Source organism: Rhea americana, unplaced genomic scaffold, assembly GCF_003343005.1.
Source record: "Rhea americana isolate MKP2758 unplaced genomic scaffold, rheAme1 scaffold_64, whole genome shotgun sequence".
In the NCBI taxonomy this organism is placed as follows: Eukaryota; Metazoa; Chordata; class Aves; order Rheiformes; family Rheidae; genus Rhea; species Rhea americana.
The window spans coordinates 3,030,972-3,046,100 of NW_028186801.1; the positions used below are offsets into that span (position 1 = coordinate 3,030,972).

At 39.0% G+C, this 15,129-nt stretch overlaps 1 protein-coding gene across 2 annotated transcripts in view; it reads right to left on the minus strand.

The window, feature by feature from the left end:
- Positions 1-15,129, minus strand: part of TRHDE (thyrotropin releasing hormone degrading enzyme) — a 217,436-nt gene that overhangs the window by 171,556 nt on the left and 30,751 nt on the right. For both annotated transcript variants that reach the window (XM_085320493.1, XM_085320492.1), the window contains exon 2: positions 8,268-8,394. In XM_085320493.1, coding sequence (XP_085176619.1) covers positions 8,268-8,394 — 127 coding nt within the window. The remainder of the gene's footprint in view (positions 1-8,267; positions 8,395-15,129) is intronic.

Sequence of the window (15,129 nt, forward strand, 5' to 3'; positions counted from 1 at the left end):
ATAGCTGTTGAGATGTAGTTTTTTTTTTTTTTTTTTTTTTTTTAAAAACAGATGCTTCTTTAAGACAAAGCTAAAGCTAATACTGAAAAAGGTTTTAGCTCTGATGAACTCTCCCAACTCTCACCTCTAACAGGTTATTAACAATCTTCAGGTGCCTCTTTTAAAAATGTCCCCGAGTTCAGAAGTAAGACCTGGTCAAGAGGGTTGCTGTTCCAGCAATATTATTTTATGGCAAAAATCACTACTACCCTTCAAAATCTGACATTCATAAGTGAACGATTCTGGTCAAGAACAGTATCATTAAGCTAACAAAAAGACAATCACTAGCAGCCTCAAAGAAGATAACAATCAGGGATGAGAGCTCTGCCAGAGCAAAGTGAAAAGAGCTATAATGGAACTTTACACTACTTTAGCCATGGATTCACATGCTTTTAGGCATTTAACCCTCTCTTGCCAGGTAAAAGTTCACATATTTTCCTAGTGATTCTTAAAATTTCTGCAGTCTTTGCATCTGTCAAAAGACTTCCCCCATTTTATAACTGCAGAGGGATTCACTTCACCTTTTAGCCATTTAAAAATCAGGCATCACATCTAACCTAGTCAGTTCAGCTTACTGTATCTGCAGTTAGCAGAGGGACCTCACTGGCACCTCCTAATTTATGAAAAAATTAGTCATTTTCTAGAGGGACCTATGTTTCAGACTAGATAAGAAACTTAAGGAACTAGCTTGGACTAGACACAGCTTTGATATGGCTAAAATTCAGTGAATCCCACTTCTATGTTAGTCCTAACTGCTTGTATGACTTAGGAGCAACTTAGCAAAAAAGTCATTCTATTCATATGAAAGATTGCACATGAGGCATTCTCATGGCTCAAAAAGCATTGGCATTTCCACAGAGTCTCCTACAATCCCACATCCTGGTATACTGCCATAAGAACATTTCCCTCTTTTAATTTTTCTTTAATTAAGCATTCAAAAGCCTACTGATCTCATAAGCTGAGTAGCCAATATGGATACAGTCAGATTTGCTCACCTTCCCTTCACTATGGACTGACTGAGCTACTACTGGTAATAATGTTACTATCTGAACTCCTTGTTCAGGAGGTTTGGACACTGTTCATGTCATAATTAAGATAGGAGGACAACAGCTGCATAATGAAAACATTTCACTCAAAAGAAGATTATTTCTACCAGGGCTGATTTATCTTGTTCCCTATAAAGCTGCTTTATTCCTATATGCAACTTTTCTTGCCTCCTGCAAACAGTATTAGACTCAAGCTTGCACTGCACTAACTCACCAGAGATCAACTTCCTCTTAATTTCCAAAATCAATTACAATGCCCATTCTGAACTATATTATAGGAATTACTGGAATGAATTAGCTTACCATTTAACATAGTTTAGAACAATACAGTAAGATAAAGACTTAAGTGGAGATTATTTTTCCTTTCTTTCTTTTACTCATACCATGGACTGAAATGCCTATTCATTATTTGTTTCAGTTTAATAACTCTCTGTTCTTTTACATATTTCAAAGCACTGTTTAGAGAAAAAACAATGCTTTCTCCTATAGCTAGAGATGGAATTTTTACCTCTGGAGCCCTGACCAGTTGCTGTTTTGAAGTGCTCACAGTTTAAAAATGTTTTAAAGAAAAAAAAAAAGAAAAGAAAAAGAAAACCTTCAAAGCAAAGCTTCAAAGGTCATGGTGCAAGTGAAATAGTTCATTCTGTGTATGAATCCTCTGTATCAGCCAAGACAGTCACATGTGCAAAGTCACTAGACTTGTTTTGAGCAGCTGGTCTCAGAAAATAAAAGATTTCAATTCTGCTGCCTGAACACAGGTAACTGCCTCATTTGAGATGCTCAGTGTATTCCAAGCACCCATGTGGAGCTGACAAGGATGACACAGACTAACAGGACCTCATCTGGAGGCCAGCAGAACCAGCAGTTAGGGGTCTTCAGAATACTCCAAGACATTTTAAACGTTATCAGTTTAGGCATATGAATCAAGCCTCCCCTCCCACCCCTCCTCTTTCCAGGAGTCATGTGTCCCACTCCCAGGACATCTCCYTTCCTATGCCTCTTTCTTCTCTATTCTGAACACTATACAACTACTAACTCATCTAGATTTAATAAACTTAATAAACTTTTACTTTCCTTTCCTCTCTCCTACAGGGTTGTGATGGATTCTCTCTCAGTAGAATCTATACATCTTTCACGATGACTGTATATAACTCAAATAGAAGCTACAGCTTTGATGCCAAAAGAATCCAATGAAACTCGAAGTGCCTTGGCACGTTATAGATCAGACCAGATCAGTATTTCTCAAATCTTCAGGTTGGCAACCTCTTGGTCAGGACAAAATAAAACAAACAACTGACAATCATTTTCAACTATTGTTAAAACAAGGCTAAAAAAGCATTATTGTTTTCATTTTATACATAGAGAAAGAAAAAATGAAATATCTTTCTTGACGTAATACAGCAATTCCAGCTCAGAGTTTGGGCAGGTGACAAGAAGAGGCCACTTTGTTGGGAACAAAGACAAAGTATAAGTTTCACAAGAAGTTGTGAAACTTTCAGTGGAACGAAAGCAGAGAAAGCAGGCATGAATCTGGAACTAGATCCATACTAAAAAGAGTAACAGAGACAGGAGGAAGGACAAACGAAGGGAAAGTAAGAAAGGAGTAAGAAAAGACAGAGTGTGGATGAAGATGATGAAAACCAAGCAGAGCAGAAGACAATATTGCAGTGAACAGGGCAGGAATCTGTCGAAGAGTCAAGCTAACAGTAAAGCAATTAAATCTAAATGAATAATTAATCACTAGCGCTCACAGTAAATCTTTTGGCCATCCTATAGAAGCATCGCAACAATTTTATTCCATGCCTCCAACACCTCCCACAGTAACAAGTAACAGCACTATCCTTCATCAAAATATTCACTGTCAACAAGCAAGGAACAGCAGATGTCCAAGAGTTTCCTTCAAAAGTCAAAACAATTCCCATTTGAATTTTAATTCTTTATATAGTTGAGCAATTTTTTACATCACAGGAAACAAACACCTTTAATTCTTCAATGACTCATTCTAAAAACTGAATCCTGCTCTCCAGAAATACTCAAAGAGCAAATGTTAATGGTCCAATCTTGTCTTCCATTGTGCACATATCATTGAATCCCCTGGAAAAATCACTTTCTGTGCTTGCATTCATGACTTTAAACAGTGTTCTGTGCTGCATAATGAAGACAAGAATGTATCATCTTGGCACTAACAAGTATGTGAGGTAATTAGTACCTTAAATATTCTTGTAAGAAAAAGATATAAAATATATCAGACGTAACTCCAAAGTTTGCTGTACAGCAATTCTATATAAAAGAGACTTTTCAAAGCCTGGAAAAAAAAACATTTTTTTCATTTTTTTAAAGATTTTTTTTTTAGAATTTTTTTTTATGTGCTCACATATATTGTAATAYTTATAAATGAAATATTGATTCATCTCCAATGTCCTCAAAACAAAACAGCACGGAGATTTGTATTCATCCTTCTGTAACATGTGCAGCCATGTCTGAAAGTGGATTCACCAACTGTTCATATTACCACCGTTCAGGACACTGTCAACGAAAACGAAAAGAGCCTAATCGAAGCCTAAACTAGAAGAGCCCGAGCCTAAGCCTAGGTTCTGCTCAACCCCATTCCCAGCTCCCCACCACAGCAGAAGGTAGGGCTGAGAACCCTTCCTAGGTTAACCATGTTATGGAAGCTTAATATTGTAACTGTCACTTCTAGCTCCTGTGTCAGTAAGACATTCTTTCTTTYACCTAGGCAGCTCCAGAGGGAGATTCTGCCCACATAAGACTCAAACCATCCTCAGGCAGAGTTTCTCTCCATTGATGACATGGCACTAAGAAYCTATGGCAACCAGCTTGTTAATTTAGACATCCCAGTTGAGARCATAAGGATTGGATCAATCTGAGCAAACCGCCTTTGAGCTAGGCACTGTGTGTCTAAACTTTGGGACACTTATGTTCCTTTGTTCAGGAAAAATGAGACCCAGAAACTAAAAAACCTTCACGCAGATAASCCATTTATGTACACACACAAAAATKTGATAGAGTGYCATAACGGAAACTTACAGAAGTTTCCCAGTTTCARTACAGAGTATTCTTGAAAAGATATTCCATGGCCCTTTAATAGAAACACTGTAGAAACTGGAAGACCATGAATGTAAGAATAGCCCAATCAGTTCAGACAAAAGGACCTCTAGCTCAGTATCCTSGTATCCAGCAGTGGTCACAGGCAGTTGTTCAGCAAAGAGTAAGAACTAGGAAGAATGTATATTATTCTCTCAAGTATTTTCCAGCCTCTATTTTTAGACTAAGGAGTTTCCCTCAGTGAAGCTCTTCTCCAAGTATTTGTCCATATCTCCACCCAAACCTATGGAAATCTTTCACACTTAGAATGTCTTTTGACTAGGAGTTTCACAGATTTACCATCTGTTCTAGGAAGACTGATATCTTTTTGTTTTCGCTGAACCTGCCTCCTGCTAACCTCTCACTGGATGGCCCTTTATTCTTGGCTGCAAGAGACAGTCAGTCCCTCYACTTCATACCATTCACAGCTTAGAGTCGCAACTTTTTGAGTGTGAGGAGTTCTAGTGTACTTAATCATTCCCCAGAAGGAAACTTTCATGGTCTTGATGATCCTTATAAGAAAAAGCTCCATAGATATGAAGAAAGTGTTTTGTGTATTGTAAAATGGATTAAAATTAAGTATTGCTACAAATACAAAATTTTATTTTGTATTCACCAGCCACAGAAACACAATTAAAAACCCTGCTGCATACCTTTTCAGAATTAAAGCCCTGTGCCTTACCCTTCCCTGATTTTTAACTAGAGTTTATAATGATTTTATAGACTTAGAGGAATAATCTGCCTTTTCAAAGGCCTGACTTTTTTAGAAAGGGAATTCATACAAGAAATGTTAATTTAAAACCCCACACAAGCACCTTCCAATTCAGAATATGATATGGAAAAAAGTACATGTCTACAAGCCAAATAGAACTTTCAAGTRTGGAAATTGGCTATTCAAATAAGAAAATTCCCAATTCACATTCATAGCTAGAATTCACAGCAGTTGGCAGCCAAATGTACTCCTCCAGTATATTCAGAAGCATGGGCCATGTAAGTCCCCCCGAAAGTAGTCACTGTATGGCAAACAGTTCCCTCAGATTCTCCACTCCTCCTAATAGTCACAAAGGCTACCGAGAAGCCAGAGGAGCCCACAGTAGACAACAGCAACTGCAAATATCTGAATGTGTACATGTAAGGGAAAAAAGCCTGGTCAAAAACAGTCTAATACTCAAGAGTGTCAGGATAAAGCGGCTCCTATAAAGAACCCTACCTAATTTATAACAATCTCAGATGACCCGCACTAGTTTCAGTTGCCAACTCTCTATTGAAATGGACCTCAATGACACAACAAGTGAACACATGAACACAAATCCCTCTCATAAAGCAACACATTGGCAGCCTAAATGTCCTCAGATATGCCCCATACTCAGAGTTAGAAGGGATGACCATGCAGACAGTAGCAGCTCTTCATGAAGAGCTACAGGTTGGTCCCTTACCAAACAGCCTAACCCTCACAGCACAGCAGCAACGTTCACAGAAAGCCACCAAATAGAAAYAGCTCAGTTGACTACCACATCCCCACTAAAGCAAAAAGCCTAAGAGCCTAAGAAGTTTAACTACCTCAGGAATGTGAAGATAGCACAGAACACTGGGCCACACAAACACAGTCAGTGATGGAACAAAAGAACGAGCAGCAGCATACAGCATTGACACTAACAACATATCAGTCATTAATTTACACAGTGTCTGCACACAAAGCTGGTCAGTATTTCTGCAACAAGATTCTTTTGAAAAAATAAGTGTGGTTTTCAACCAAAATAATTACATCTGTGAAGGTTTCCTCTCGTCCGAACTGGATGATATATGAAAAATATGTAAAATTTTTCATATTTTTATTTTAAAACATCTGTGCTTAAAATAGAACACTTCCTATAAAACGGGCTTTTGTCATTAAAAAACTTTTTACAGGATAGCCTTTAATTTTCATTCCCACTAGAAGATACTTCCCATTTCCTTTATAAAGAAAAAATTCTAAAATATCCCACAAAAATCATCTGATTTTGTTAAAACCTTAACGTATAAAATTCTCTGGAGTGATGACAACAACAACATATCAGGTGACAGTCCAAAGATAAACTTGTTCTTTGCTTTGGATAGCCAAAGTGTGTTTTCTCTACCAACAGAGTATCTTGAGGTACATTTCTTCCACAGCTGTAGCTAATGCTGCTTTGCCTCTTTTTCTGCCCCTCAGATGGAAAATTCTTTAACRCTACTACAAAACTACTACAGCAGAAAGACTACTGTGTATTTGTTTTCAGTACTTCTATTCACCTGCTAGAGTATTGTGCCTAACCTTCCATTTCCCATGCCAAAGAATATTTTTTCAACATTCCTTCAGGTTACAGACACTACCATATGCTTAAACTTGGTGGTGGTAGTGTTCTGTTGAACAGACGCCAAAGATCTCAACATTCTAGGTACGTGAAATTTTTAAAAATATTTATGTTACTGAAACAGTTTTTAATTTAATAAATCTTATTATATTTACATTAAATATAATGTTCTTTTAAGTCCTACCTAACRTACACAGTAAATTGAAAACTCTGTTCAGTCACGTAAGGTTAACTCTATTATAGAATAAGAAACTTGGCAATATTTCCTACAGTATAACCATAGGATAAATAATAGTTTTCAAATTTTATAAATGAAATAGTATTTCATATTAACATAACAATTTTGTTATAAATAGTTTATGAAAAAGTAGAGTTTGACTTGTGGCTATTCCTCCCCTCCTAGTCCCAACAAAACCAAACTAGAACATACTCTTCTMCTAAGAGGTATTTTTAAAGGATACCTTACAGTGTAATGATAACCCATAAAGCAGGTGGAGTTGAAAGGCTATATGTTGCCATTGTAAAAGATATTCTGAAACAGATACACTCACTATCGCCTGCTGTTTCCTGGCAYGCACAGTATACTACCTGAAGTAACGACTGGAGTCCCATTGCTCATCCTTTTTCAGATTCAGAAAGATTTTGATTATTTTTTTCCTTTTTAAATTTTTTGGCATCAGTGAATCTATAGTTTGCAGTATGAAATCACCACTACATACCTGAAGCAAGGTATGGAACAATATGCAAAGTCTGATGTGCATGTCATGTTCAAATCCTTCTGCTATGTCTCCAGGARAACACTGCTTGTAACTCATCATTTAAAGAGGACATGTAACAAATGCCACATATTCTTATAAAAAATTCATTCACCCTCATCAAGCAACATCAATTACTTTATCTATCTCCTACACTGTTAGTTGTAAGACTAATAAAGCTACTCAGCAGGCAAGGAATTTAATGAAAAAGGTCCTGAGTTCCAGGGAGGACCACCTGTGGTTCCATCTCTAACACTTCCGACCAAATACAAATGACCAAATACCCTGCTGCTGAGCMATAGGCTTTTATGGATCTTGATCAAACATGCTCCTAAGGAGGGAGAGTGTAATAATATGGTATGAAATAATGCAGTGTGTTGGAGAGTAGATGACTGTGGTGAAAGGAGTAGAGGAAACTATTTAAAAAAATAGCAGAAATTGAAAGCTCTTATGTTTGGGTCATTTGAGCAGCAAGATACGTTTGTGGCCATTCTCCTCCACAAGCAACAATATAATCAAGCACATATTAATCATAATTAATAAACTACACAAACCAGCATAACAAATATTGCCTTACAACATGACAGGTTCTCAGTTCCCACAGACATTTTTAATTCTGTTCTCCATCTAAAGCTGAGCCATCCAGATGTAAGTACTGCAAAACAAACATATTCCAGCAGCTAGCTAATGAAAGCAAGGCCCAAAATAAACAACATCAAAAAACTAATCAAAGTACTTTTCTTAGTGTCCCACTGCCTAATAAATTTAAGTATTGTCTGCTTGCTGCTCCTTTCAGTAAAAGGTTGAAGAAGGAATAATTTGGCTTCCCTTCCTCTGCAGGACAGCTGAAAAAATCCTTGCTTACTAATCCTTCTAAAATAACCAAAACATTTCTTCCTTTGAAAACTTCCCAGTCTTCAGTTTTCTTRAAAAGGGTAGCTTAATTTCCCATTTTCTGGGTAAGCTTCATGTTTTAGGAAAAACCTTACCTAATTTTGGCAGGGARTAGGGCACTTTAAAATAATCTTCATAAAATTCAATGAGTCTCCTTGTAATATTTAGAGCATAGTCCCCTGATCCTCTTCGGATTGCATCAGGCCTTGCGTATAATCGTACCTGTCAAAAAACACAGAGAAAGATTGATCATTTTAGTTTCTCCATTTTAAACCTACCCTAACTGTACAGCTGAACTACTCTAAGGTGGTTGTGAGGTGGCAGAGATATTCTGAAAGCCAAATGAGACTGCTGTACATTTGTCAAAACACGCTGTAGCGGAACAAAAAAAAAGAACTTACACAATTAAGGTTACAAAGTTGAGAAAGTTTAAATCTCCTATTTGTTTCTGTTGCCAAATAAAAGACTTAACACTCTTTGCATCAAAATAAATATTCAAAGTAATCACTTACATGTGTTTGCTAGAGATATGATGGTAGAGTGGATTAGTATAATGGTTCTCTGCCTATTCTGAATGTAGGCAGGGTGCAATGGCTCAGTAGGAGAGAAGTTCACGGTTTGTTAAAGGCACATTATAYTGAGCCCTGAAAGTATTAGTAGATTGCGAAGAAGAAAAAAAAAAAAAATCATTCTCCCTTCTCTTTTCTGGCAGTGACACAGTTAGCCTCGAWGAGCAATACAAGACTGCAAAAACAACCATTTATAAGCTGATTCCTGTACACAAACAATTAACATTCCTGAAACCCTCTATGACTGCTCCAGGCCTCCGTTTTCAAAAAGCAGTAAGTTAAAGCTGTTTATACAAGTCACATACTGATGTGTTCGGTATAAAACAACTCACACATCCAACTTGCAGGGAGCACCAAGGCAAACAGAACTGAACTTCATAACTCAGTACTCAAATGTGACCAGCTCCTGTTCAGATGAACAAGGTAGTGGAAAGCACCACAAGATTATTTCTTCATTATTCCCCACCCTGACATCCTTTAACTTCTCCATACTGCAAAGATGACATAAGCTAATGACGCTTCTTAACCAAGAAAGGGATTGAAAGAAGGCAACTTTTCATACTGAAGTGTGAGTTAGACGAGTGGACAGTGAGGTGGATTGAGAACTGGCTGAAAGGCAGAGCTCAGAGGGTCATCATCAGTGGCATGGAGTCTAGCTGGAGGCCTGTGGCTAGTGGCATCCCCCAGGGCTCAGTCCTGGGTCCCATCCTGTTCAACTTATTCATCAATGACCTGGATGAGGGGACAGAGTGCMTCCTCAGCAAGTBTGCWGATGATACCAAGCTGGGAGGAGAGGCTGACACACCTGAGGGCTGTGCTGCCATACAGAGAGGCTTGGACAGGCTGGAGAGTTGGGCAGAGGGGAACCTCCTGAGGTTCAACAAGGACAAGTCCTAGGGAAAAATAACCYKAGGCACCAGTACTGGGGGATGACCTGCTGGAGAGCAGCTCTGCAGAGAAGGAYCTGGAAGTGCTGGTGGATGACAGATTGACCACAAGCCCACAATGTGCCCTCGTGGCCAAGAAGGTCAATGGTCTCCTGGGCCGCCTTGGGAAGACTGTTGCCAGCAGGTCGAGGGAGGTGATCCTGCCCTCTACTCAGCCCTGGTGAGGCCTCATCTCGAGTACTGTCTCCAGTTCTGGGCTCCCCCAGGACAAGACACACATGGAGCTACTGGAGAGAGTCCAGCGTAGGGCTACAAAGATGATCAGAGGGCTGGAGCATCTGCCCTATGAGGAAMGGCTACGAGAGCTGGGCCTCTTCAGCCTGGGGAAGAGAAGACTGAGGGGGGATCCTATCAATGTGTACAAGTACCTGAAGGGAGGGTGTCAAGGGGATGGGGACAAACTCTTTTCAGTTGACCCATGTGACAGGACAAGAGGCAATGGGCAGAAACTGAACCACAGGAAGTTCCACCTGACCGTGAGGGGGAATTTCTTCCCTGTGAGAGAGCCAGTGCACTGGCACAGGTTGCCCAGAGAGGTTGTGGAGTCTCCTTGTCTGGAGATCTTCAAGGCCCGCCTGGATGCAACCCTGTCTAACATGCTCTAGGTGACCCTGCTGAGCAGGGAGGTTGGACTACATGATCTCCAGAGGTCCCTTCCAACCTTACCGATTCTACAATTCTGTATAGTCTGATGGTAGCAACCAACATGGAAGAAGTCCCTGCTGAATCTCTAATGGTTGTGTTGGAGGGTCTGTTCCTGCTCCCTGAAATGCATAATGACCTACTTGATACAAACAATACTCTGCAAAATGTCAGTCCTAATATTAATATCCGAGTCTTTCTACCGCTTTCTGTGGTGGAATTAAATCCCACTCAGGATTCTGAGAAAAGCAGTAGGGCAGCTGAAAATGTCAAAGCAAATATGAAGCACAAATATCAATTCTGAAATGCTTTTAAATGCTCTATTCTGGACTAAAAATGCCAATGCGATTTTTGGTTTTACTGAAATCATTATCAAAGGTTGCTTTATTGCTCATTTCCTGAACCAGTTCAGTTACCAAAGTAGAAACCACATATCAAACCTCAATACACTTTACTTGACAGCTCTGTTTTAACCCACTATCTCTTTAATATGGGTATACAGACACATTATTTTTCCTTGTTATTAAGTGATACAGGCTATCTTTATATTTTTTATCATTGTATCTTACTACAGACTCAGTACACAGTCATATAGAGTTATCATTTCTAATGTAAAACAGATAACACAATGTAACCTAGTGAGACAGGTAATAAAGCAGAGTTCTCAAACACTACCTGAAAGCATATAAACCATTACCTAGACTCCTCCAAATCACTATTTCTAGTTGTCGCTTCCTTCCAAACAGTGACATATATGAACAGTATCCCATCTGTTAAACTAATACATTTTTTAATAAAATAAAACCACAGAGATCCCAATTCAACCATCTTGAAACATTTAGTTTATGGAACGATGGAAGAATCACAATTAGTATTGTGATGAACTCTGTTTTGTATCATTAAACCTTCATACACAATTTTGCATAATTGCTTTCCTGGCACAGTAGACTGTATCTGCAAAGTAGGGAGGGAGGAGGAGGAGGAAATAAAGAGAGCCAGTCAGGTATGCAAAAAAATCATTCTATTTGACAGTGGCCAAATGTGTCCCTACTAAGGGATAGGACAATAAAAGGGAAGAGAAAACGCTGATTCAATAGATACATACAAGAAAAATCTAGGTTCAACTTACCACATTACAATGCGGACCTTTTGGCAAATGCAAAAAGGGTATTTAAAGTGCATCAGAGATGGAGCACAGGTATCAAAACCCCAAAACCACAACAATGCAAATTTTCATTTGCCATCTGCCTAATGTTGAAGATGGTTTTATTTTGTCCGTAAAGTTTCCCTGCATGCCTCTCTGCTTGTCTAGAATCAACAGGGCTGCACAGCTCAACGCTAAGATCACCCCTAAGCTTGAACACAATTAGAAAACTAACTGTGCCTTTGCCCAAGTCTCTCAAGTGCTTTGATGTGGCAGKCATTCCCAAAGCATGCCAGCCATCTTCTTCTGCTCTTTCACAGAATAGTCTGTTATTAGTTCACTTGCCCAAAACACAGGAGGCCTGATTTAGCTTCTTCTACTCTCTGAAAAAATTAGAGCTTTCATGTCCCAAGAGAATACCCTAAACACCTCATCACACGCTCTTCTGAACAGAAGAGGCAGCAGGCAGCTGTATCCTTCATACTGAGTGGGTGCCACTTTTAACAAAAGAACTGAAAATTCTCTATGGAAAGAATATGAAAGGAAATGAAGAGTGAAAGGTAACCAGGCAGTGGAGGCACTCATTAAGGAAGACAGACCCCTAGGAGCTGAGGGTGCTTCTGCATCTCAACAACATTTTAATTTACAATCCATGAAGGAACCTTAGTGGTACCATCTCAGGACCATACTGGCCTCAGGAAATACTCTCTTGGTTATCAGAGGTCTACTGCATGGGACTCTCTGTGACATTCTGATCACCTTGCCAGCTGTTTTGGATGACACATTCTGAGTGTACCCCTCATTTACTACATAAAGAATCTGGTCAAGAGTTTAATCTGAGGCCTAGCACCTAAAAGGTTGAAACTGAAGCCCCTAACTTTCATGCACTGATGGTCTTTAATGGAAATGGTCTTATTTTGCTCATGTTTTACTTCCAAATTCATAAAATGGAAATATTATTTCTTTAGCTTACAGGAATATTCTGAGGTAAGTAGCAAAGACTGCAAAGTTTTCAGATGCTGCTCTAACAAGGAGCTTAAGCAAATAAAATAAAATGAAGATTAAGACATGAGATTTGTGTGTTTAGCGTAAAATATTTCTTTTTGTTTACTAGTTTCATTTCAAAATGCAGATAGGTTGTGTTGCTTTACCACTAAGTAGGCTGGACTGAAAAATAATGCATAATTATTATATCATTTCCCCACAAGCTGTTTGATCACTACACTAAGAACTTGATTTTACATAAATTTAAATAAGAGGAAGAACAGAAGATTTTCTGTAGGGTCAGACCTGCAGAAATAAAAGTAATGTGTGTTCTGCAATGAAAGATAAATAGGATTTTAGCTTAGGTGCATAATTCATCATTGACTGCAATGGCACTACTAAGGAGCTATTCACAAGGAAAAGGTTTGCAGTATTAACAACCACTTTGAAATAGCATTATTTTCTAATTTCTTCAGCTCTCACAGGTACTTCTGCTTCCTTAACCAGATCTCACATACATGCTAACATAAATAAATCCTAATACGTTTTAAGACTTGATACAAAGAGAAAGYCCAGGCTATTTTACACAGGCACTAACTTAAGCTTGTGTTTCAGGTGCATACTCAGTCTTTCCTGCTAAAGTGCTTATGTTTCCTCCACAATGAGTACAGAAAGATACCTTGCAGAGCTTGCAGAGGAAAATCTCTTCAGCATAAGCGTTGGCACCAAAATTAAACCAGTAGAATCTCTCCCTGAAAGAGATATATCTATCCATTCAAAGGAATCTGTTTATCTTGCTAATCAGTACTAGGAATTAAGACACCTCCTTCAGGAAGACCACTTAAGTAGGCACCTAAAACTTAGATAAAAATTAGGTTCCTACATTAAATGGAGTGGATTCCATTTCAGGATCTTGTCTTCTACAGAAATCAATGAGAATTAGTTGCTTAGATTCATGCCTGTATTGTTATGAACATCTGCACTGTCCTATAAGATCAGTGCTTTAGTGTCTCTAGAGCAAGGAGCTCATATAGCTATGGGCAATATTAGGAATAACTCTTCAAGCCCTTAATAACTACAAAAAACATTTTTTAAAAGCTTACTGTTAAGTTAAGAATTCAGAAGTTAAGAAAAGATATTTATATTAAGGCAACTCACACAATTTTACTAATTTCCTCTTGCATACCTGTATTGGAATATAGTCTTGATTATATAACCATATGCTATCTTTTTTCTGCCAGTCTTCTTCCTCTTTCAAAATGGATAGTTTTTAATTTATTCTTATTGTTATTATCCTCCTTATTTGGTGTTTGGCTCTATGTTTTATTTACCACTCACCAAATTAAAAAAAAAATCCTCTGGGTTATTCATATGGTGATCTTACAGTATGCTACTGCCTACAGACCTTAATGAAGTTCTTTTTCACAGTCTTAGCAAGATTAAGTGATATTATTATTTTCATGCAAGAAAATGGAGAAAAGAGAGAGACTGAGACTACTGCTCAGTGCCTACCTGAACACCTTCGTCAAGTATACTTAACATTTTTATGTTGTACACTTAAAGCACAGGTCCCATTAATTATTTTTGGAGTGATGAATGGTCAGTCTGGTCACAGGTGTCTTAGTTTGGATATTAAGAAAATTAGTAACACACGATTAGTAACTAAATGAGACTGTGTCAGTTTGTGATTTGCTCAGCATCACACACAAACTCTGGTGGCAGAGGCAGGGAGAGAATTCAAAGATGACACTCAGCCTCACACAGCCATCTCTTGTCTCCCTAACAGTTTGAATCACAGAATGCTTATGTTTGGAAGGGACCTCTGGAAATCATCCAGTCCAACCTCTTTGCTCAAGCAGACAGCTTTTGAAGATATCCAAGGATGGAAACTCCACAACCTCTCTGGGGAACYCGTTCCAGTGTTCTATCACCCTCACAGGAAAAAGCTTTTTCCTCATGTTCAAATGGAGGAAAAAWTCCTGTGTTTCAACTTGTGCCCATTGCCTCTCATTCTATTGCTGGGCACCACTGAAAAGAATCTAGCCCCATCCTCTTGACCCTCCCTTCAGACATATGAATATCCTGATAAGATCCCGCCTCAGTCTTCTCCAGGCTGAAAAGTCCCTGCTCTCTCAGCTTCTCCTCATATGACAGATGCTCCAGTCCCTTTATGATCTTAGAGGCCCTTTGCAGGACTCACTCCAGCAGCTCCATATCTCTCCTACACTGAGGAGCCCATAACTGAACCCAGCGCTCTAGCTGTGGGCCTCACCAGGGCTGAGTCGAGGAGGAGAAATACTTCCTTCAACCTGCTGACTTTATTTCTGACCTGCTGTCTTTATGATGCACCCCAGGATAGCACTGGTCTTCCTGGCAACAAAGGCTCATTGCTGGCTCATGGTCAATTTGTCCACCAGCACTTCCAGGTCCTTCTTTGCAGAGCTGCTTTCCAGGTGGTCAGCTCCCAGCCTGTACTGGTGCATAGGATTATTCCTCCCTAGGTGCAGGACTCTGCCCTTACTTTTATTGAACTCCATTAGGTTCCTCTCTGCCCATCTCTCTAGCCTGTTGATGTCCCTCTGAACGGCAGCACAGCCTTCTGGTACATAAAATACTCCCAGTTTTGTATCATCAGCAAACTTGCACTTTGTCCCTTCATCCAGATCTTTGA